This window comes from Bos mutus, chromosome 5 (genome assembly GCF_027580195.1).
Source record: "Bos mutus isolate GX-2022 chromosome 5, NWIPB_WYAK_1.1, whole genome shotgun sequence".
Classification (NCBI taxonomy): Eukaryota; Metazoa; Chordata; class Mammalia; order Artiodactyla; family Bovidae; genus Bos; species Bos mutus.
In genome coordinates this window covers 103,035,482-103,056,974 of record NC_091621.1, presented here as the reverse complement: position 1 = coordinate 103,056,974, position 21,493 = coordinate 103,035,482, and the positions used below count along the sequence as shown (strand labels likewise).

General features: G+C 54.9%; 1 protein-coding gene across 1 annotated transcript in view; it reads left to right on the top strand.

The window, feature by feature from the left end:
- TBC1D22A (TBC1 domain family member 22A) overlaps positions 1 to 21,493 on the top strand; it is a 259,689-nt gene that overhangs the window by 218,847 nt on the left and 19,349 nt on the right. The window contains exon 12 of the mRNA XM_070371426.1: positions 17,635 to 17,730. Coding sequence (XP_070227527.1) covers positions 17,635 to 17,730 — 96 coding nt within the window. The remainder of the gene's footprint in view (positions 1 to 17,634; positions 17,731 to 21,493) is intronic.

Genomic DNA, 21,493 nt, shown 5'->3' with positions numbered 1-21,493 from the left:
CACGCTGGGAGGAAATATTTATCATGCATGTATTTGACAAAGGACTCCTATCTAGGGCGTACAAAAATTCCCATGGCTCAATACTACAAAGACAAATAGCTCAATTAAAAAATGGACAAAAGACTCAGACATTTGACAACAGAAGATAGATGAATAGCCAATAAACACTTGAAAAAGTCCTCAACATCATTAGTCATCAGAGAAATACAAATCAGACCACCGTGAGACACCACTGCACACTCACCAGAGTGGCTAAATTGAAAAGATTTGGCAACACTAAATACTGGCAAGTACGTGAACTCTTCCTCTTGGCTGGTGGAATATTAAATGGTAATGCCATCAGGAAGAGTGGCAGTTTCTTATAAAGCTAAACATATATCTGCCCTCTGACCCAGTGGCTCCATTCCCAGGTCTTTACACGGGGAAATGAACATCGATGTTTTGTACACACACACACACACACAACTTGTAGGAGAGTGGTCAGAGCGGCTTTGTTCACGGCAGCCCAGACTGGAAACAGCTCGAGTGTTAGCAGGAGGTGGGTAACAAGTTCATACGGGGGAGTGGTTTCAGCGATGAGGAGGATGAATCGAAAGCACTGTGTTCCCGGTGAAAGCCAGTCACAAGAGTGCATGCCGTGTGCGTTCATTTAGGTGCGTCTCAGACCTGGCCAAATGGGCAGTAGGGAGGCGGCTCCCTACAGCGGGTTCCTCTGCCTGCCCTGGCCTTGCAGGACGCCTGGAAGGGCACGTTTTTATTCCCACGGATGTTGATTCCCCCAGTGCATTTACTCGTCAAAACTCATCAGATCAGATCAGGTCAGATCAGTCGCTCAGTCATGTCCGACTCTTTGCGACCCCATGAATTGCAGCATGCCAGGCCTCCCTGTCCCTCACCAACTCCCGGAATTCACTGAGACTCATGTCCATCGAGTCAGTGATGCCATCCAGCCATCTCATCCTCTGTCGTCCCCTTCTCCTCCTGCCTCCAATCCCTCCCAGCATCAGAGTCTTTTCCAATGAGTCAACTCTTCGCATGAGGTGGCCAAAGTACTGGAGTTTCAGCTTTAGCATCAGTCCTTCCAAAGAAATCCCAGGGCTGTTCTCCTTCAGAATGGACTGGTTGGATCTCCTTGCAGTCCAAGGGACTCTCAAGAGTCTTCTCCAACACCACAGTTTAAAAGCATCAATTCTTCGGCGCTCAGCCTTCTTCACAGTCCAACTCTCAAAACTCATCAGGCAGTATTTTTAGGCTTCTGTTTTTCTCCTTATGTAAATTATACACGCAAAACAGTTAATGAAAATCTTAAAATACTGGCTAGAAATATTTTTTAAAAAAATTCCCCAAACCATAAACAAAACGAAACAGAGTCAAAACGAAACCAGAGTGAGGGGACACTGACACCGTTTTCCTGGCTCGCCTTGCAGCATCTGAGACCTTAATTCCCTGACCAGGGACCAAGCCCGCTCCCCCTGCAGTGCAAGTGCGGAGTCTTAACCGCTGGACCGCCAGGGCCGTTCCTGCTTTTTTAATCTTTCGAGCTTGAGCTTCAGTTTTGAGGCCTTACCAAGTTCTTGGGACAGAAGGAAATGTCCACCGCAGGCAGTGAGGTGAAGGGGAGAGCCGTCTGAATAAGTCAGGCGTCCCCAGAGGGCACTGTCCTTGGGATTGGGGTGCTCAGCAGCAGCCCCTGTCCACCCCAGGACCCTCCTGCCCAGCTGTGTGTGTGTGCGCCTGTTACCAGGGAGGGTTTAAGGACCTCCTGCTTAAGTGTAAAGATAAAATACCACACTCTAGGAGGACCGAGGCTGTAGAGCCGTGAGACCGTCATATACATTGCGTAAACTAGTAAAAACTCTTCAAACACTAACTTGCCTTTTCCTGGGAAGTTGGAAGAAACCCATTCTTCTCCCCCAGGTATTCCACTCCTGGGTTATTTGCACTCAGAGCTACACTGTCACGAGCCACATGTGGCCGTTTAAATGAATATTATTGAGAATGTGAAGAACTGAAACATTGAGTTCCCTAGTTCCACCAGCCACCTTTCAAGTACTCAGGGCTCCCCTGCGGCTGGTGGCTGCCAACTACACTGTGCAGACCTGAGGCCCTCCCATCACTGCACAGAACTCTGCGCGGGCTGCCAACTACACCGTGCAGACGTAAGGCCCTCCCATCACTGCACAGAACTCTGCGCGGGCTGCCAACTACACCGCGCAGACGTGAGGCCCTCCCATCACTGCACAGAACTCTGCACGGCGCAGAGGTCCTCACAGTGCCCTTGGCCAGCGGCTGCAGCAGCGCTGGGAGCTGTGAGACGTGCAGATCGCTGGGCCCCTCCCAGCCGCCTCTTGGGTCGGGTGCTGGGGTGGCCCTCCCTGGTTCCGGAGCACAGGGTGGTCTAGAAAGACTCCTGGGTGTGCACAGGCATTCCAGCGGTACTGATCTGTAGCAGCAGGAAAGGGAGGAGACTAAAGACCCGTCGGCAGTAGTGTGGGTGAAGAAACTGGAGCCTCGTTGAGGCGATGGACACCAGCAGTGACCTGCAGCCTGTGAGGCAGCCGCCGTGTATCTCAGGGACGTGCTGTTTGTGTTTTATTTGGCTCCACCTTGGTTGCAGCACAAGGCATCTTCGATCCTCATTGTGGCATGTGGGATTTGTTATTGTTGTTTCTGCATGCGGGATCTTTAGTTGCAGTGTGTGAATTTTTGGCTGTGGCACGTGAGATCTGGCTCCCTGACCAGGGATTGAACCTGGGCCCTTACATTGGGAAGACAGAGTCTTAGCCACTGGGTCACCAGACAAGTCCCAGGGACACGGTGTTCAATGAAGTAAAAGTCCTCGGTTCACACACTTTGTGTTACATTTATCTAAAGTTCAGATCCAGAAGGAAACAACTGTGGTGCAAAGATTCAGGAAGTCGAGGAACCGATAAACACAGTCGGGGATGACGTTTACCCTCCAAGGGCTGCAGCCTCAGCAGAGGGCCGGGCTGGCTGTGGGGAAGCTTCCGCATTAAGCGCTTAGTTTTTCTCTCCAGCAGTGGATGGTAAGCCGAAGAATTCTTGTTCTGCTGGTATGCTTTTATTCCCATGTATTTAAGACATATTTTGTATTAACTCAATATTTAGCTAAATTAAGCAATTTAGCTAACCAATTTTACTAAAAATAGCAAAATATAAAAGTATTTGGTTGGTCATGAATGAAGTTTTTCCAAAAAGTAAAATTGAGCACCAAAAATATTATTTTAAATACCCAGAGATTCGATGAATATTTCATTCATGTAATCTTAAAGTATATTTGTCAGATTTTGCTTGAATTTTCCTTCCTAGCATTTGTTCTTCCTTTGGGGACATAAAAGGATTAGAAATAAAATGCTGGGCAAAGCTCTGCCGATCGAAACTCAAGCAGAAGCAAAACAGGAATGATAAGATTAAGAAGACTAAGGGAAATTGTGTTGAGTTAATTAAAGATGGCTGTTTTATTGCAGTAAAATAATATTCAAAATATATGTCCTAAGTCACGGAGATAAGAAAACATAAAGCCAGGATCTGATAGAAAGATTACAGTTGTAATGGAGAGCTTTAATTCTCTCTTATCAGTGTACCAGTTACCAAACAGAAAAAAATAATGGCCAAGGATCCGAACGGTATAATTTTTACCGTTGAGTTAATCTTTACTTACCAGGAACCCAGAGAAGGGAGAATAGCTGGACTCTGTTTAGAGGAAGTCACACGGCCGTGTGCATCCCGCCTCCACGCAGGTGTGCCCTGGTGAACGTGCAAAGCATGTGAATCTTCATTTACACAGTGAGGATAAAGTCGTGCGTACCCCCAGGTTGAACGTTTTCAGCACACCGGTGCCGAGTGTGCGACGTCTGACGAGTGTGACGTGTCCGTGAGCCTCCGCCCTTCTGTCCCCGTGTGAGGGGCTGGGGCCCAGACCAGGGAGCTGATCAGCCTCCTTTTCTGAAGATCAGAAGGGCTGCCCCTAACTAGGTAGCGGGGACAGGGGAATCTCTGTAGTTATCATTATCAGTATTATTTCTTGCACCTGAGTGTCAGTCTACAGTTATCTCAAAACAAATGGTTTAGTGAGAAAACAGCCCCGAGGCCCTTGTCCCCCTGAGCGTCTGGTGTGTATGCCGCAATGCTCGTGTTTGTTGTTTAATCGCCCAATTGTGTCCGACCCTGTAGACTGCAGACCGCCAGGCTCCTCTGTCCATGGGACTCTCCAGGCAAGAACACTGGAGTGGGTTGCCGTGCCCTCCTCCAGGGGATCTTCCCGACCCAGGGATCAAACCCGCATCTCTTACATCTCCTGTGTTGGCAGGCGGGTTCTTTACCCCTAGCACCACTTGTACACGTGTGTGTGTGCGTGCCAAGTCGCTTCAGTCGTGTCCAACTCTTGTGACCCTATGGACCCTAGCCTGCTAGGCTCCTCTGTCCTTGGGATTCTCCAGGCAAGAACGCTGGAGTGGGTTGCCATGCCCTCCTCCAGGGGATCTTCCAAACCCAGCAGTCAAACCCACATCTCTTAACGTCTCCTGCGTTGGCAGGCGGGTTCTTGACAGTATACTGGTGCCGCCTGTGTGGGTGGAGTTGTGTTTGTACAAGGGGCGAGGTTCTCCAGCGCCCGCCCAAGGGGAGCCGTCAGCCGCTAGTTGGGTCCAGGAAGCTGATAGGAGGGGCGGGCAGACCACAGGGAGGGGAGGACAGGCCGCAGCAGGTCAGCAGCTGGGCCGGTAAGAACACCCAGGGGCTGATCACTGCTTTCACCAGCAACACGGGCTCTTACCTGCCGGCCCAGGAACAATCCAGAAGACAAGCTGAAGGAAATACAAAACACAGTGTCCACAGGGCCTACCCGTTAGAGGGCTGCCTGTGGTCGCAAAGGGCCCACAGCCCCGTGGGCGTCCCTCAGCCTGGGCAGCTCGACTGATGCTTGGGGGCTGGCGCACGGCTCCTCACAGTGGGCGCAGGGCGGCGCACTTCCCGCGTGTGGCTGCAGGGCTCGCGGCCACATCGTTAACGGCAGGGAAAAGGCACAGACTGTGTGGGCTCCGTCTCTTGTTGGTCAGTTGGTTGAGAAACTATGAACAGACACATGTACAGACAGACACACACACAGGTTTTTGTGAGCACACGTGCATTTACCTATATTGCAGACAAAAGAGAAAGGTCAGTGAAAAGGTAAGCCAGATGCCGGTGGGAAAGGTGTGACTTTGGGGGAGGAGGGGTGGTGTTTGGGGGGCAAGTGTGCCACCCGACTTTTCCAAACGCAGCTCGGTCGAGGTCTTTACTGTGGCATCACGTTCCGCTTTTCACAATTACAAAACTCTAAGCAAGTGGGCCTTAAAAAGCATGAACAAAATTAAGATGTAAAAAACGGACCTCGCTGTATCTCTGGTTGGTGGCCCCAGTGACACGGAGAAACATGACTTCAAGGAGACTCTTGAGCAGTTTGCATGCTCAGCCCTCGCAGCAGACATCTCAAACAGAAAACAATTGCCAAAAACTTTAAAACCTCTACTTGGCAATCAGATTGTCAGTGTTAACGTTAGTGCTGTCTGGAAGCTATTGCTTATGCACACACATGACACATAAATACATACATTAGGGTAAAGCAAATAAGTAGTTATGATAATGGTACAGGAAATAAGATTTTGCACCTAAGAGGAAAGAGAATCAAGCATAACATCAAAGAAGGAAAAGCTCTGGAATCTTAAATACAAGTCAAGACTCAGTATGAACCTGTGACGTGTTCTCTTTAAAAGCAGTAAAATCCCTTCTTCTGACCTCCTCCACCGAAGATTATTGGGTCCAGTGACGAATCCCGGGGAAGCAGACACCGGCCCCCTGGCGCCTCCCCCACCCCCAGCTGGGAGCCTCTGTATCATTTCCTGTGACGAGGAAGGAGGCTCCTCAGGGTCAGGCAGGAATGTTCTAGAAGACTCTGCAGCATCTCATCATATAGAGTGCTGGGACCTCTCCTAGACTGCTCGGAAGCCCAATTTAAAGGGGTCAGAAATGGGCAGATTGAACATCGGGAAATATTGTGATGGCAGGGGATTAAAACACACCAGATAATGTTGGAGTCTGTGAGGTCATAGTGATTTCTAAATTAAACCCTCACCAGCTCACCTCTGAAGGTTGCCCATACATCACCTGGTGAACACAAGGGATGGTTCCTGTGTGCTTTTCCTTGTTTAGCTCACAGGAGGTTCTTTTCTCTATCGTCAGTGTTTTCTGCCAAATCTGGGAATTCCCTAGAGAATGGCTGTTAGGTGAATGTGGATTCTTTGTGCTCAAATTTGTTTTGAAGCAATAACAGTCTTATTCGCAGCCTTATTTGCAAGGGGGCTGGTGTAAATCCTGGGCTTCCCTTGTTAATTCAGCTGGTAAAGAATCCACCTGCAATATGGGAGACCTGGGTTTGATTCCTGGGTCAGGAAGATCCCTTGGAGAAGGAATAGGCTACCCTCTCTAGTATTCTTGGCTTACCCTGGTAGCTCAGCTGATAAAGAATTTGCCTGCAATGCGGGAGACTCAGGTTTGATTACTTGGTGGGGAAGATCCCCTGGAGAAGGGAAAGGTTACCCACTCCAGTATTCTGGCCTGGAGAATTCCATGGACTGTTTAGTCCATGGGGTCGCAAAGAGTTGGACACGACTAGCAGTTTTCACTCACTCCTGGTTTAAGTCTTGGCCCCAGATTGGTGCTTGAGGCCTTTTGAATGTTCGGTCATTGGGAGCTGACAAGCTTTGTCCATAACTGGGAACGGGAACACGGCCTTCCTTCCCTTAATCAGTGTTTTGGTCATTTTCTGAATGCCGCTGTGTGTAGAAGCTCTGGGCCAGCTCCTGGGGGAGACCCAGGAGAGGGCAGGGTGGGTCCTTGTCCCCAGAAGTTCACAGCGCAGGCGGCTCTCAGACCTGACTCTGTGACAGCCTCCTGGGAGCTGGTTAAGAATGAAGAGTCTGGGCCGGGACAGGAGACTGGGCTCTGCTTCTGCATCGTGCTCAGAGTGGACATCTGTTGGGCCATCTGAGCCTTGTCCACCCGGAGGCACATCTCCTGGTGCCAAGCACTGAGCAGCGTGAAGACACAGGGATGTGAGGCCCGGCTGCTGCCTGCAGGGAGCTCTGCGCCAGCCGGACGTCGTGATTTCTCAGGACGCGCTCACACCCTCCGTCTCGGGTGACACCACCAGAGGCTGTGCCACGCGCACCTCCCCACCACCGTCTGCTCCTGTAGTCCCCTGGCTGAGTAACCCTCGGGACCCCAGTCCAGGAGGCGGAAAGCCCGATGTTTCGGCCCAAATCCACGTCCTTTGGTGCTTTGTTGTAGCAAATGAGTGGTCTGCCCCTGTCCAGGTGGACACAGGCCCCACGGGGTCTGCAGGCGATGATTGCTCTGCTCTGGGAATCCACCTCGTTCATGTACTGCAGAACGAGAGTTTACAGAGACCCCCTCATGAGGCCGCAGGCCTATGCGGGCATGCTGACAGAGGTGGGCGTCCAGAGACCCCCTGTCTTCTGGAAGCGCGTGTGTGGCCCTCGCTCCCTTAGGATCCTGCCTCTGCAGTGCAAACCCTGAGGCCTGTCCTGACATCCTGGGGCCTGAGAACGTGTCTGCTGGCCCAGCACTTGCTTCTCACAGAGGAGCCTGAGGTTCACCGGGAACTGAGCCGTCTGTCTGTCTTTAACAGGGTTCACACTCGGGCTCACAGCGAGAAGGTACTGGGGTGTCAGCTTTGTTCTCGGGCTCTGTCCAGGTGCAGAACTTGGTGCCATGCCCATCAGATGTCACCCTCACCCCAGAGAGTAGACACACACTCTGCCCCACCTGGATGAGCCCGTGGCAGCCGAGGCCGGGTGGGAGCTGGGGCGGGCCTGCTGCCCTGTCTGGGAAGGCAGAGAGGCCCCCATGGACCCGTGTCTTCAGCAGGGAGGGCCTTCTAAGGAGCGAGCTGCACACGCGTGTCCTGATGTGTGGTGGGGACTTGGCAGTGAGCCCCGGAGGGAGACTGCACAGGCCTCAGAGTCAGCCAAGGGAGGCCACGGGACAGGGCGGGGAGGGGAGGCTGAGGTGGGCGGCCTTTGAAGCCCCGAGAGCGGGGAGGTGCCTCTGGAGAGACCTGGGGGGAGGCAGGGCTGGGCTGTGGTGGGGTGTAGGGACCGGTTCTGAGCACGCTCGCCAGACAGGCAGGGTGTGCCGCCCACGCTCTCCCGGCCATGCCTGTGGATGGCCAGGCGTGCCGGCCTGCTGGTCCAGCAACCGGCAGTGCTACACGTACTCGCAGGGCTGTGATAGGAGCCTGGCTCGTTCACCAGAAGCTGCAGCTCACTCCCTCTCTTTCTGACCTTTCTGCTCTCCTGGCTCGGTTCCGTCTACAGAGAGAACTGAATCTTTGAGTTGTTGGCTGGTGTCATGTCATTTCTTGCTTCACAGAAAAAGTAATCAGGACCCACAGCAGGATCTTTTTCCCTTTTAATTTGCCAAGAATGTCCTTGACAGATGTTAAACCACGGCACAGACCCTCAGGCTGGACAGCGTAGCAGAAAGGCCTGTAAGGTGGTGCCCGCAGACCTGCAGTGATCCTCGGTCTCACGAAGGCGCCAGGCCGTCAGGGGTGTGGTGTTTACGTTTGGGGGTGGGGGGCCCCTCGCTCGGGCAGCCGAGGTCACTGACTGTGTGGTGCTGGCTGTAGCCTTGCAGTCCTGCAGAGCTTGTGCAATCCATGGGGTTTTGGCAGCAGCATTCAAACAATGTCTTTGATTTCATCCATAAAGGAGACACGTTTGCAGCAGGCAGCACGGCACTCGTGATGCATGAACGTGTGGTTCCCCCTCCCCCAACGTCTCCGGGAGGTGCCGGGTGGTCCGTGCCCCAGGGGGCAGAGTGTCATGCGGTCTGCTCCAGTGCCTGTGCTGGGGGCTGTGCCAACGTATTTAAAGCAGGGCCACTGTTTGGCTCTCAACTGGTTTTCACTGGTGTGCCTTGTCTGCATTTAAGGATCAAATCCTCCCTTGTGACTCTGAGCCATAGAAGCTTGTAACTCCTTAGGGACCGTTGACTTTTCTTTTGACTAACTGAGTATGTAAGCCACTTGTCTGTCGTTTCGGAGGACCGAGGACGTAGCACTAGAGAACACCTTTCCGACTGCGGATGGGTCATGAGCTGGGTGATGGTTAATTTTGAGTGTCAGCCAGGCTGGGCCATGATACCCAGATGTTTGGTCAAACAGTATTCTGGATGTTTCTGTATAACTTGGATGAGCATAACCTTTAAGTCAGCGGACTCTGCATAAAGCGGACTGCCCTCCAGAGCGTGGGTGGGCCTCATCCAATCAGTGGGAGGCCTGAATGAAACAAAGGCCAACCTTCCTGAAGCACGAAGCCGTTTTGCCTCTGAAGGGAAGGCCTTTGCAGTTGAATAGCATCAGGTCTCCCCTGGGTCTCCAGCCTGCTAGACTTCCCCAGCAGATTTTGGTCTTCCCAGGCCTCTACAGTCAATCTGTGTGTGTGTGTGTGTGTGTGTCTGTGTGTGTGTGTGTGTGTGTGTGTGTGTGTGTGTGTGTGTGTGTCTGTGTGTGTGTGTCTCTGTGTGTGTGTGTGTGTGTGTGTGTGTGTGTGTCTGTGTGTGTCTGTGTGTATCTGTGTGTGTCTGTGTGTGTGTGTCTGTGTGTATCTGTGTGTGTGTGTCTGTGTGTGTGTGTGCTCGCGTGTGCTATGTTATCCCAACACACACACACTTCCTGTGGTCCTGTTTCTCCGGAGAACCCTGATACAGCATCACCCAAGGAGTGGAATTTTTTAAATTCATTAGGAACTTTTAAAGAATTTTTCATATTCTTTGTTATTTGATGCTTTTTTTCCAGCTTTAAAATGTTCCTCAGAGTTGGGAATTATTGATAATGTCAGAGCAGCCGCAGGAGGGTCACCTTCCCTTTCCCAGACCAGCCCTCCCTGTTGGAGGAGCATCCAGCCAGTGACTCCCGGCATGAATCTGATGGGCCATGACCTTTGTCACCCAGCCATTGGGAATGCCCTGAGACGTGGACAGACACATGCCAATAAGTATCTGGCGAGAGCTAATAGAGATTGGCATAGAGATAATAGATCAGTCACTGTGAGGCCGGCTGGATGGGCACCAGCTCATTTATGCCTCAGGATCCGGCTGCATAATGAAACGTGATTTACAGTTCCATTACGGAACCAGGCCCCAAACACGCGGGTGTCGGTGTGAATTTTAAGATGGCCGTGCTCTGCATCCATGGTAGGTAATTGTGTAATGCACTGGCCTAGTGATGAATATTTCAAAGGAAGTCATCGCGGAGGTTTTGCTTGCACAGCTGAAGTTGGTGCTCTTGAATCCGCACAGAGAACCGGGAACGATTCCCGTCATTTGAATGGCCTCAGAAATCCATCTACGTAAATACACACGCTCGGGAAAATCTCTCGTGCCAGAAGGCCACTCGGTTTTATTTCAGGGCCAAAAATTATAAGGAAAGTTTAATGATGCAATTAAAGGTGAAAAATTGTTCCTTTTATCACCGTTTCTCTATTATAAAAAATGGAAGGAAAACTGTTTCTTTGCCTGATTGCCTGCTTTTCAAAAAGTGTGTCGTGCGCAGCTCATTTGCATTTAGCTAATCGTGTAGTCGTTTTGAACTTCCATTCTATCATTTTATAAGCAAACCTCGATCCACTGCAGAGCCTGACACGCAGTTTGAAGAAAACTCACAACGTTAGGAGGCATCCAGGTCCATCCTCCGCCTCCAGCCAGTGGCTAGGGGAGAGGGGAAGGGCCGAGAGACCCAGGGTCAGTTGGAACGCATTACGTTCTCCTCCTCTGCTGCTGCTGCTGCTAAGTCACGTCAGTTGTGTCCGACTCTGTGCGACCCCATAGACGGCAGCCCACCAGGCTCCCCCGTCCCTGGGATTCTCCAGGCAAGAACACTGGAGTGGGGTGCCATTTCCTTCTTCATCTCCTCTGAGCTTGTCTCAAAAGTCAAGGCTTCTCCCCGGGAGTGAAAACAGGCCTGCAGCCCTGCCCCGGCTGATGGAGGTCAGAATCCAAGGGTGAGGGCCTCCGGGCAGAGTCAGTGACAGCAGGGACCCTGCGGCCATATGACGCCCCGAGTGGGGCCGGAGCCCCAGGGGTCAGTGGTCCCTCCCCAGGGACCCTGCGAGGGGCCGTTGCCAGTTGGTCGCCAGTGTTTTCCTTCTGTTTTGATCATCAGAAGTCTCTTTAAACTCTTCACTGGAGTCCAGGAGGTTTACAACGTGGCGTTGGTTTCCGCTGTGCAGCGAAGCGAGACAGTTATCCCTGCGCATACGGCCCCTCTGTTAGCTTCTTTCCCATATGGATCGTTGCAAAGCACTGAACAGAGCTCCCTGTGCTGTACAGGAGGCCTTGTTGCTGTTCAGTTGCTAAGTCGTGTCCGACTCTTGCGTCCCCATGGACTGTAGCCCGCCAGGCTCCTCTGTCCATGGGATTCTCCAGGCAAGAATACTGGAGTGGGCTGCCATTTCCTCCTCCAGGGGATCTTCCCGACCCAGGGATCAGATGCGCATCTCCTGCACTGCAGGTGGATTCTTTACCTCCAAACCGCCGGGGAAGCCCACGGTAGGTCCTTATTAGTTATGTGTGTATTTTACAAGTCTTCAGTGTAGAGAGAAGCACAGCTTATGATGCAGCTCACGCCTGTGTACTCACTACCCAGGTGTGTCAACTCTGACCGTTTATCATTTTTGTTTCCTATTGTTTATTACTTATTTAAAAATTTAATTTCACATATGCCATTCAGGCTTTCTTCCTTATTTTCCAGAGATAACCACTACCTTGAAATTGGTTTTTATAAAATTTCTACATGTGCTTTTTTTAATTTTCATTTTCTCCACATACATATACATCCATAAACAATTTGTATGCTCTTAATGAATATTCTGAAATGTTTTATAAATGGCATCACACGTATTCTTTTGCGACTTGCTTCTTGTGTTCAGCTTTATTTTTTAATACTTACTCATCTTGGTGGATGTCATTGTATTTCATTTATTTTCACCTTTTATGGTTTCACTGCATGAATGTGTTATAACTTATCCATTCTCCTGTTGAAAGACATCTGAGCTGTCTCTGAGTCTTTTGCAGTTGCCAGCAGCACTCAGTCTTCTCACCCTCTGGCTCAGGGTGTGCCCGGTGTAAGACGGGGCTTTTCTGGGTTACAGGAGGTGACCATCTCGACATTGCATGCTCTCCAGTGAGGCGCGCCCCTGCCCCCAGCACGTGCAGAATTCCTTTCAGCCCACGTCCTCCCCTGAACTCTGCAGTCTCCACAGTTTCTAGGCTTTGTCCGTTTGAAAAACAGGAGCTGACTTCTTCCTTCTGCCCACCTTGCTCTCTACATCCCTGCTTACCTGTGAGTGTGAGCAGCTTGTCCTGTTTTCACTGACCACGCAAAGGTGTTCACATCCTTGGCCCCTTTTCTTACCAGGTAGCCTGTCTTCTTCTGTCTCACAGGGGGATTTTATAAAAAGACACATGCTGTGGCTCCTGTCCTTTGTCAGTCATACGCGCTCTGCAGATGGGGTTTGCTCGTCTGTGACTTGTACCTTTACTGTAATTCTAGTGCCTTTGTCACACGAAAGTTTAAAATTTTTGTGTTGTCAAATTTACTGGGTTTTTTTCTTTTTTAATTGATGCTTATGCTCTTAAGGTTTTGCCTTTGCAGGCTGCTTTGTAATCCACTTTGAATTGGGGCTTATGGCATGAGGTAGGGATCTAATTTTACTCTCTCCTTATGGATAGCCAGCTATTTCAGTATCATTTATCAAATAATCCTTTCTTCCCCAGCTGGTCTGCCCACCCTTGTCTGCCAAAGACAGATGTCCACATTAGCATTAGATTTTGGATGTCTGATCCGATTAGAATGGGAATGGGGCTCTGAGTGGTCATTTCCAAGTCTCTGGGACCTTCTGTGAATTGTCTTTTCCTCAGCTAGAGAGGTTTATGGTTTTTAAATGTGGTGTTTGTTATAGGAGCAGTGTTTCTCCTTGGCCTCCAGAATTTCCCGGCCTCAGAATTACGAGGGTGAACATTTGGTAGGAGACTCTGCTTCCAGGCTTGTTTTTCAGAGAGGTGATGGACAGTGCACTGCCCGTCCAGCCGCAGCCCTGGCCCCCCTTGTGGCTGTTCCGTCGTGCCGACGTCACCAGCAGCGTGTGGTCTGAGCCCCTGCCACCCCGGTGCTGAGCAGCAGAAGCCCGGCCACTTTCTCTACACGTGAGCCTTGCAGGGTAAAGTGCGGAAACCAAGCAGGAATTTCATGGCGCTCACGGGAGCCCCTGGCGGTGCGATCCCGTCTGGTCCTAGGGTATCTTATCAGCGCAGCTCCGTTTTCTTAATTAGCGAGTAAGACAGGGTGACACTGAAATGATCTGAAATGTGATTTGCCAGAATGTTCTCTTGTCGTATTAGCCAGAACCATCAGCATCTTGAGGAAAATATCCCTGACCCGCTTCTTAAAGGGTTAGAGTGTTTGCTCTGCAGACCACCTGGCGGCCTGAGGAGGCTGGAGCGTGGCGGCCCGAGGAGGCTGGAGCGTGGCCTCCAGTGCAGGGAGGAACGGCGTGTGGTCGGGGGCACTTCCTGTGGACCGGCGAGCCCTGCCCTTGTCCAGCGGACGTCCTTCCCCTCCTCCACGCCTCGGCCCGCTCCCCCGCCTGTGGGCCAGTTGAGTTGGGCCCAGGAGCAGAGCCCAGGCTTGGACAGGACTGTCCAGACCAGGCTCACCTGGTTTCTGAAGCCACCTGGGCTCGCAGGAGTTTTTCCTGAGTGCTGGCTCTGGGCCCAGGGCTGTGGCTGTGGGTGCACGTGGCAAGCGCAGGGACGGGCCGGCAGGGGGGTCACCTGGGGCGGAGGCTGGCCCGGTGGGATGGGGCCCTGGATGCCGTGAGGGGCCGTTTCCTCCGGATCTCCGACGGGGGGAGGTTTCCAGCCGAGCAGTGGCGGGATCACAGGAATGGGGGGCTGAGACTGTGGCAGGGCGCTCCCACCACCCCATCCGCCTCTCACCGGGGCTGCAGGAGGAAATGAGAAGCTGGCGTCTTTGCCCCTCCTATCCCAGCATAAGCTCCCACGCACAAGGCCTGCTTGTGGGTCCCATCTCCTGCCGAGCAGCCTTGCCAGCTCCCTGGCTTCCTTCTCCTCCCAAGTCATCTGGAGCCTGGGGAGGTGGGAGAGGAGGGTTTGCAGCCTGGCCCAGTGCATGGCGGCTGGAAGGCCTGGACCGGGGCAGACCCTCCCCAGAGCCGGCTCTGAAATGGCCCCCATGCTGTGGCTCCTGGTGTGAGTGCCGGGGGTGCCCACTGTGGTCATCGAGAGCCCTGCCCTGGGGGCTTCCCGGGGGCATGTCCTTGGTCCCTGGAGAGTGCCGCGTGCTCCTGCATCCCCCGGGCTTGTTGTTAAACGGCTGGTCCACTTGGCTGATTTCACACCAGTCGGGAAGGCCCCTATCGTAGGTGCTGGATCCCGAAGATGATGGAGACCCCCTGTTCCTAGGGGCCCGGCCGTGGGCTGTGTGACGTGCTGCCTCCTCGTCTCTCCCACTCCGGGCAGCCGATGGGGATATTTATTGTCCAGGTTAAGCTTCATTAAAGCAGAAGCCCACTTTCCATTAGGATATGAAATTTTTATTTATTAAATTGCTATTTTAGTGTAATTTACCAAGTCATTGAAGACAAACAATCCACTTAAGTGAAGCTGTAAACCTCCGTTTTCCCCGAATGCCGTGTTCCCGTGAACGCGTGGCTCACGCCGCGCTCTGCTCGTCAGCTCTGGAACGTCGTGGCGGCAGTTCCACACCGTGTTGGCACCGGGGACTGACTTCGTGGAAGATGATTTTTCCACGGACCAGATGGATGGCTCTGGGGTGCTTCGAGCACATGGCGTTCATTGCACACGGGAACCTAGAGCTGCTGCTGACTGAAGGCACAGACCCACAGCCCGGGGTCGCGGACCCATGTTATGGGACACAGACTCTGCAGCCCACCCTCCTGAACGCCGAGTGAGGGGCTGGCACCTGCCAGGTCATTCCCAGGCCTTCGCCCGGTGGCGGGAGCCCCCGGCAGGAGACTCATCTGGAACCCGTCCAGGGGCTGAGCAGCTGCTGCCGCTCGCCTTTGTCAGCCGCGGCCATGCCCGTTAGGGAAGAAGGAAGGAAAGCACCTCCCGTCAGGACCTCCGAGCGCAGCCCTGCACTCACGCGGATTTGCAGTCCCAGTTCATTTCGCTCACTCATCTACAGTATTTCAGGCTGAAGGTTTAGTTGAAGCCAGTCTTGGGATAATAGCGAGGGCCTTTGGCTTCTGGCATAAGTAAATACGAATTTTTTTTTCCCCCTAAAGAAAAACATTTTCGATACACATCTCAAAGACTTCCAACAGATAGAAGTTCCAAAGAACATGTCGACAAAAAAAACGAGTGAATAGTCAATCTAAGAAAAAAGGGTCTTCCCAGGTGGTGCTCGTGGTAAAGAACCCACCTGCCAGTGCAGGAGACACAAGAGATGAGGGTTTGATCCCTGGGTCAGGAAGATCCCCTGGAGGAGGAAATGGTAACCCACTCCAGTATTCTTGCCACGGACAGAGGAGCCTGGTGGGCTACAGTCCATGGGGTCACAAAGTCAGACATGACTGAAGCAACTTAGCATGCCTTTTATTCGGGCCAACCTGAAGATAATAACCTGGGAGACAGTCTTTCAGAAAGCTCTGAGGACTGTTCCTCCCATTAGAAGCTGAAGCACAGGTATGTATTAGTAGATATTTGAGAGAAGGAGTTCCACATCAGATGACAGATGGACAGTTTGCCTGCTCCAGATCTGCATGTACGAGGCAAGCAGTAGGTCATCCTGAGCCTCACAGGGTTAAGGCTTGCTGTCTCACCTTTTTGGTGCCGGGAGAGAGTTGCTCTTGGCGGGGAGCAGGCGGTCCGTGTCTCCTGGGGTCTGCTTCACGTGTCGGGGCACAGTGCACGCCAGCGAGGAGCAGTGACCTAGGCAGAGAGGGATTTGTGTCAGACACTTTTTGTCCTGCCTTAACAGTAAATTTATTTCATCACACACAAGCTCTGAGAGGGGGAATCCCTAATGTCCGAGGAGGCAGGCTACCAAGAGTGAGACTCAGCAGAGAGAACGGGCTGCAGAAAGAGAGCCACAGAGACCGCAGAGTTCAGAGTTACCTGTGATGTGCTGGAAAACAAGTTCAACGTGTTCAAAGTGATGAAAAAGGAACACAGTGAGCGCGAAAGGAGGAGGAGAGGGAAACTCACAATTTACAAAGCCGGCCTGAGAAGCCACGCAAGTTTCAAATGTGACAGATGAGTCGGACAGGAGTTGTGATCCAGCTGAAGAGACGACCAGTGAACTGGAAGACAGAGTGGAAGAAAGTGCGTCTCCTGGAGAGATGAGAGGTGGCACTTATGAGCAGAGAGGTTGAGTGAAGTGGAGAACACGGAAAAGGCCTCACCGCCACCGCACCTAGGTTCTGAGAAAACACAGAGAGCTGGAGGGGGATGCGGTGGATGTCTGCCTGGCCGCATGGGTGACAGTTTTCCAAAACTGATGGAAGCTCCCACGCTCAGAGTAGCTCTAGCAGAATAAATATTACAAGGAAAATGCGCAGCATCCAAGACAAGCAGGGTATCACAGAAGCAGCCGGAAAGAGGAGCTTGGCTTCCTACTGGGGAATGTGGCTCATCTCAGAAGCAGCCGGAAAGAGGAGCGTGGTTTCCTACCGGGGAGTGTGGCCCAGGACCTTGGGGAGTGAGGCCCAGGACAGCCGCCCTGACCTCCTTGCTGTGTCTGGAACCTGCCAGGCAGCCTCAAGCCTCAGGGCCTTTGCCTTGCCCCCCAACCCCGATGTCTGCACGGATGGCCCTCTTTGGGTCTCTGTTTGAATGTCACGTTAGGCGACTGAGCGCTGTATTTAACACACCAGCCCCTCCCTGAGTGCCCCTGGTGTTTCCCATCCTTCTTCCTCACCTAGTATTTTTTTTCCAGAGGGTGTCACCATCTTATGCAATGTGGATTTTATTTTTTTTTACTTAGTAAACTGTTAGCAGCATCGTGCAGCTGTCACACCGACATGGCACCACAATGCAAGGGGCACCCTGGGCACCCTGGCTGCGAACCTTGGTGGCGTTTGTCTGAACTGAGGCAGCGGCCGAGGAGGGGCTTGCAGCGTTCCTGCCGTCCACACTTGGCGGTCACCGTCGTGCCCAGGCAGTGCCGGGCGGGTGCCGCTCTGCTGCCTGCCTCCCGGCCGGGGCCAAGAAATCAGCCTCTGTGGGGAAAGCGGGGGCCCCCCTCGCACGGGGCTGTGTGGAGTGGGGGCCCCTGAGACTGGCCTTCTGTCATCGCTGCCCATCATCCGTGCAGGAAAGCCACGGGGCCTGCTTGCCCTGCACGTCCGCTGTGGCTGGCCGCCAGATCAGAGAAAACCGTCTTTGTTTTAATGAGACGAGAGTCAGGAGCGAAGGCCTTGCGTGCTGGCGCGCCGGCTGGCCGGCTCCGTGTTCCCGGCCGGCCCGTGGGGGCTGCGCCCTGACCTTCTCCTCTGTTCTGTCTTGCAGTCGGAACCTGAGGGCTTCGCCAATTTCCACCTGTACGTGTGCGCTGCTTTTCTCGTGAGATGGAGGAAAGAAATACTTGAAGAAAGAGATTTTCAAGTAAGTAAATGTCTTTTCAGGAAGGCCCCAGGTGTGATCCCCTGCCTGGGGAGAGAGGGGAGTTAGCTTTAGTTCTCGGGGTTGTTTGCGGAGGAGCTTTGAGACACGCCACCCATGGTCAGCGCTGACCTGCAGGCTGAGACCCCGCGGCGGGGGGCGTAGGTCACGGGGGGCCTGGGCTCTGTCGACACCAGCTTGCTAAACTTGCTGACACCTGGGCCGCTGGTGTGCGTACCCGTCACAGTGGCCTGGGGGCCCCTGGGAGCCTCACGATGGCTGTGGGAGTGGGGCGTTAGGGAAGGGGCAGGCACACCATCCGACAGCCTGGCTGCCGGGCACCCGGGTGCTGTGCGACCCTGGGCTGGTGTCTTAGCCTCTCTGACCCACGTTCCCGCAGCCGCTCAGTCCCCGTTCCTCAGAGGCTCTGTGCTTGCTCGACCCGGGGGCTCCAGGCGGGCTGAGTGCCTGCCCGTCCTCGCCCCACATGTGCCTGTGTAATGTGTGTGGCGTTGACCCCCGGGAGGCCCGGGCCATCGCGGGTGCGGTGAGGAGGCCATGGTCAGGCTTTGCACCCCCGGCCCCTTAACCTCCTCGAGCTGCTCTTCCCGCTGAGGGAGGGAAGGAGGCCCTGCCTCCTGGGTGGCAGTGTGGTGACAGCGGGCGGCCGGCCGGCCTTGGTTCCTTAGCCCCCTGCTTGTCCGACACCCTGCGGGCCTTGCTCGTCCCGCCGGGGGCTGTGGGGAGGACCCGGCCAGCCCCCCTGACTGCCCAGGCCTTCCATCCTGGCCACCAGGAGACACCGGGCAGGGAGGTCCTCTGCCCGGCCCACAGAACCCGGGGCCCAGCCTGCCCTGCCTCCACGTGGGCAGCGGGAGAACAAGGTCATTTTTCCCTGCTCTGCTTGGGCACGTGGAGGTGCAGGGAGAGGCAGGCGCTGGGCCGGGTGACCGAGTGCGGGGAGTGGATGCAGGCGGTGGGTCCGGGCTCCTCAGGGGCCACCGTCCACGCAGGCACGGGAGAGCCTGCCGGCCAGCCGGACCATTCACATAAAGGGAGAAGGCCTGGCTTCCCTGGCGGCGGCGGCCAGCATCCAACCCCGCGCCCCACCAGCGCTCACCTCGTGGACAGATGACGCAGGGGCCCGGGTCCCCGGCTGACGCCGTCACAGGGTTCTTGCCTCTGTTTCGCTGGGGCCTCTGGCTGGGGAACAGTTCCCAGAGGCCCCAGGCAAATGTTGCTCCCTCCCTGGTCCCCTGGGGGCCCGCCTGGTGGAGGGAGGCGGGCAGGAAAGAGCCGGGGGCCGTGAGAGTGCTCGAGAGTGCCTGAGCTCAAGGCCCGTCCCGGGGACAGCTCGAGACCCCAGTGCTGGGCGGCCACTGAGCCTCTCCGGCCCGAGAGATGGCTGAGTTCCGGCTGGGGACAGGGGCCTGAAACCACAGAGTGACCTCACACAGGGGCCTTGCCCCTCTGCCCGCCGTTTCTGCCACCTGCTCCCCAAACGGAGGCGGTGCTGCCAGGGCCCGAGGCCACCAGGAGCTGCCCTGGATGCGAGGGCCCCTGAGCTGCGTGGGAGGAGGTGCCCGGTAGGACAGCATCCACCCCTCCTGGCCTGTTAGGACTGGAGGGCACCACTAGGGCAGCTGGTGGGGACTTTTTGCAGCCTCTCAGAGCCCTGCTCACTAACCTCGATGTTCACCGGGGCCAGGGGACCGGCTCAGCCTGGCAGCCGGCGTGGCCACAACTCTGAGTGTCGAGAGTCGCTCTCCCCTGATCTCGCATCAGACTCAGGCCTGGCTGTCGTGGGGATGGATGGGGGCCAGGCTGTGAACGCTCAGTGTGATGTGGGGAATTGAACTAAGTGGGAAAGGCAAGGAGAAGAGAAAACAAATTAAATAAAGCACCTTTGGGGCCCTGGTGGGCACAGGGCAATCGTGTGTGGAGTTGTGACATTTCAGGAAAATGATTCTGCATCCACGGGAGGCAGCCCGGGTGTCCAGCAGCAGAAATCCCCGGAAAAGGCTCCAAGAGCCTCCCTCTGCGCAGATCTGTGGTTGCTGCCGCATTGTCTCTGGGGACTAGTCATTTCCCGGGGTGGGTGTCTTAAGGAGGAAGGCCCAACTGTGCAGGCGCTGCAGAGCGGGGCATGGGCGTGGCTCCCGCATCCAGTTCCCAGAAGCTCAGTGAAGTTGGCCCAGGCCAGCGGTCTGGTTGTGTCCAGTTCCACGAACGTCCATGAGGGTTGCTGGGTGCCCTGGCTGGAGGGAGGTCCCTTGCAGAGTGGACGGTCACCCCTGCCCTGAGCTCTGGGAGCTCGCTGTGCATCTGTCGAGCAGGGGACCGCGTCCCATCTCTGTCTGCACACTGCCCACAGGCTGCGCACATAGGGTGTCCAGAACCACCTCCTCCCTGCACCCGTATCCTGCCTCCCACCCGCTAGAGCCAGGGAGGCCCGAGCCTGTGCCGAGGGCCTGATTCTCCCCTCCCCCTGCCTTTTTCTGACCAGATTCTGTAGGGTCTTTTGGGGGAGGAGCCTCCCCATGTGCAGTCTTGTCCCCTGGAGGTGCGCCTGGCACACTGACCTCGCCCCAGCCCCAGTGGGGTGTTTCAGAGTAGGACTCGGGGCCCAGGGAGGGTGGGTGGCCTAGGTCCCCACCATCCCCCGCTCAAGCACGCGTGGCTGAAGTCGCCTTTGGAAGTCAGGGTTCAGGCCCTGAGCAGTTGTGTGCCCCTGCATGCGCCTCCTCTCCCACGGGGATGCGGAGGTGGTGCTGCCTGGCTCCTCAGCTGGGTCGTAAGTGCAGCTTATAAAGCAGCTGACAGCGAGCATCCCCAGAAGATCGTTCTGTGTTATCCAGAAGCCCAGGCTGCTTCGTTTGGCACTCCAGGACGTGGGGTCGGGGCTGGAGATCTGACTGCAGCCCTTGTGCAGGGCTGAGTGGCCCTAGCCCTGCTGTTGGCGGGTCACGGGGGCGAAGCACCCAGGCGGGTGGTCCCTGCTGCCCGGCCGTCTGTGGGGTGTGTGACCCACAGCGTGGGAGCAGAGATGCTCTGTGACCTTGGAAGCTCCCCCACATGGGAGCTGGCATCGTGGTTCTCGACGTACAGGAGGGCACGTCCCTTAAGCGCACAAAACGTCAGCATCCTGGTCTCATTTTTCTTCAGTCGGGAGAGCAATTAACGTTTGGTGGACAGAGCGCGGGGCTTCCGTGGAAATCATGGACCTTCTCCGTGGGGCCCTTGGGAGCTCCGAGGTCTGTAAACGTTTCGGGTGAGGTCATCAGTGGCTGCGTGTCTGTTGATGAGTGACCCGCCTCGTGGGGAGAAACGGCTTCCCGTGCATTTGTGGTGACTATAGCTACGGGAGGCTGTGAACGAGGGCAGGGCCCCATCTGCAAACCCCAGTCGGCCCGCGGGGGCTCAGTGAGTGCGTGGTGGCCGCTGCGTCCCCGCGCCCCACGTCCTGGCTGTGGGAGGGCCCGGCGGTGGGACTTCTGCTTGCCCAGGCTCTTGTCACCCCGTGACTGCTGCTCAGCGGGGCCTGAGTGGGGACGGGCAAGGGCGGCACCCGTGGGGGTCATCTGTCTGCTCTGATGTCCCCACTGCCCCCTGCCCCGGGCCCTCCCTGTGCTTCTGTCTCAGGACTCCTTACCCCCATGGGGGCAGGCAGGCCGGGGTGGACAGGGCCTGCGCCGGAGATGGGAGGAAACCGAGGATTCACGGGTCGGGTACCCGCCTACTCCGAAAGGGGAGTGCGTTGGTGAGG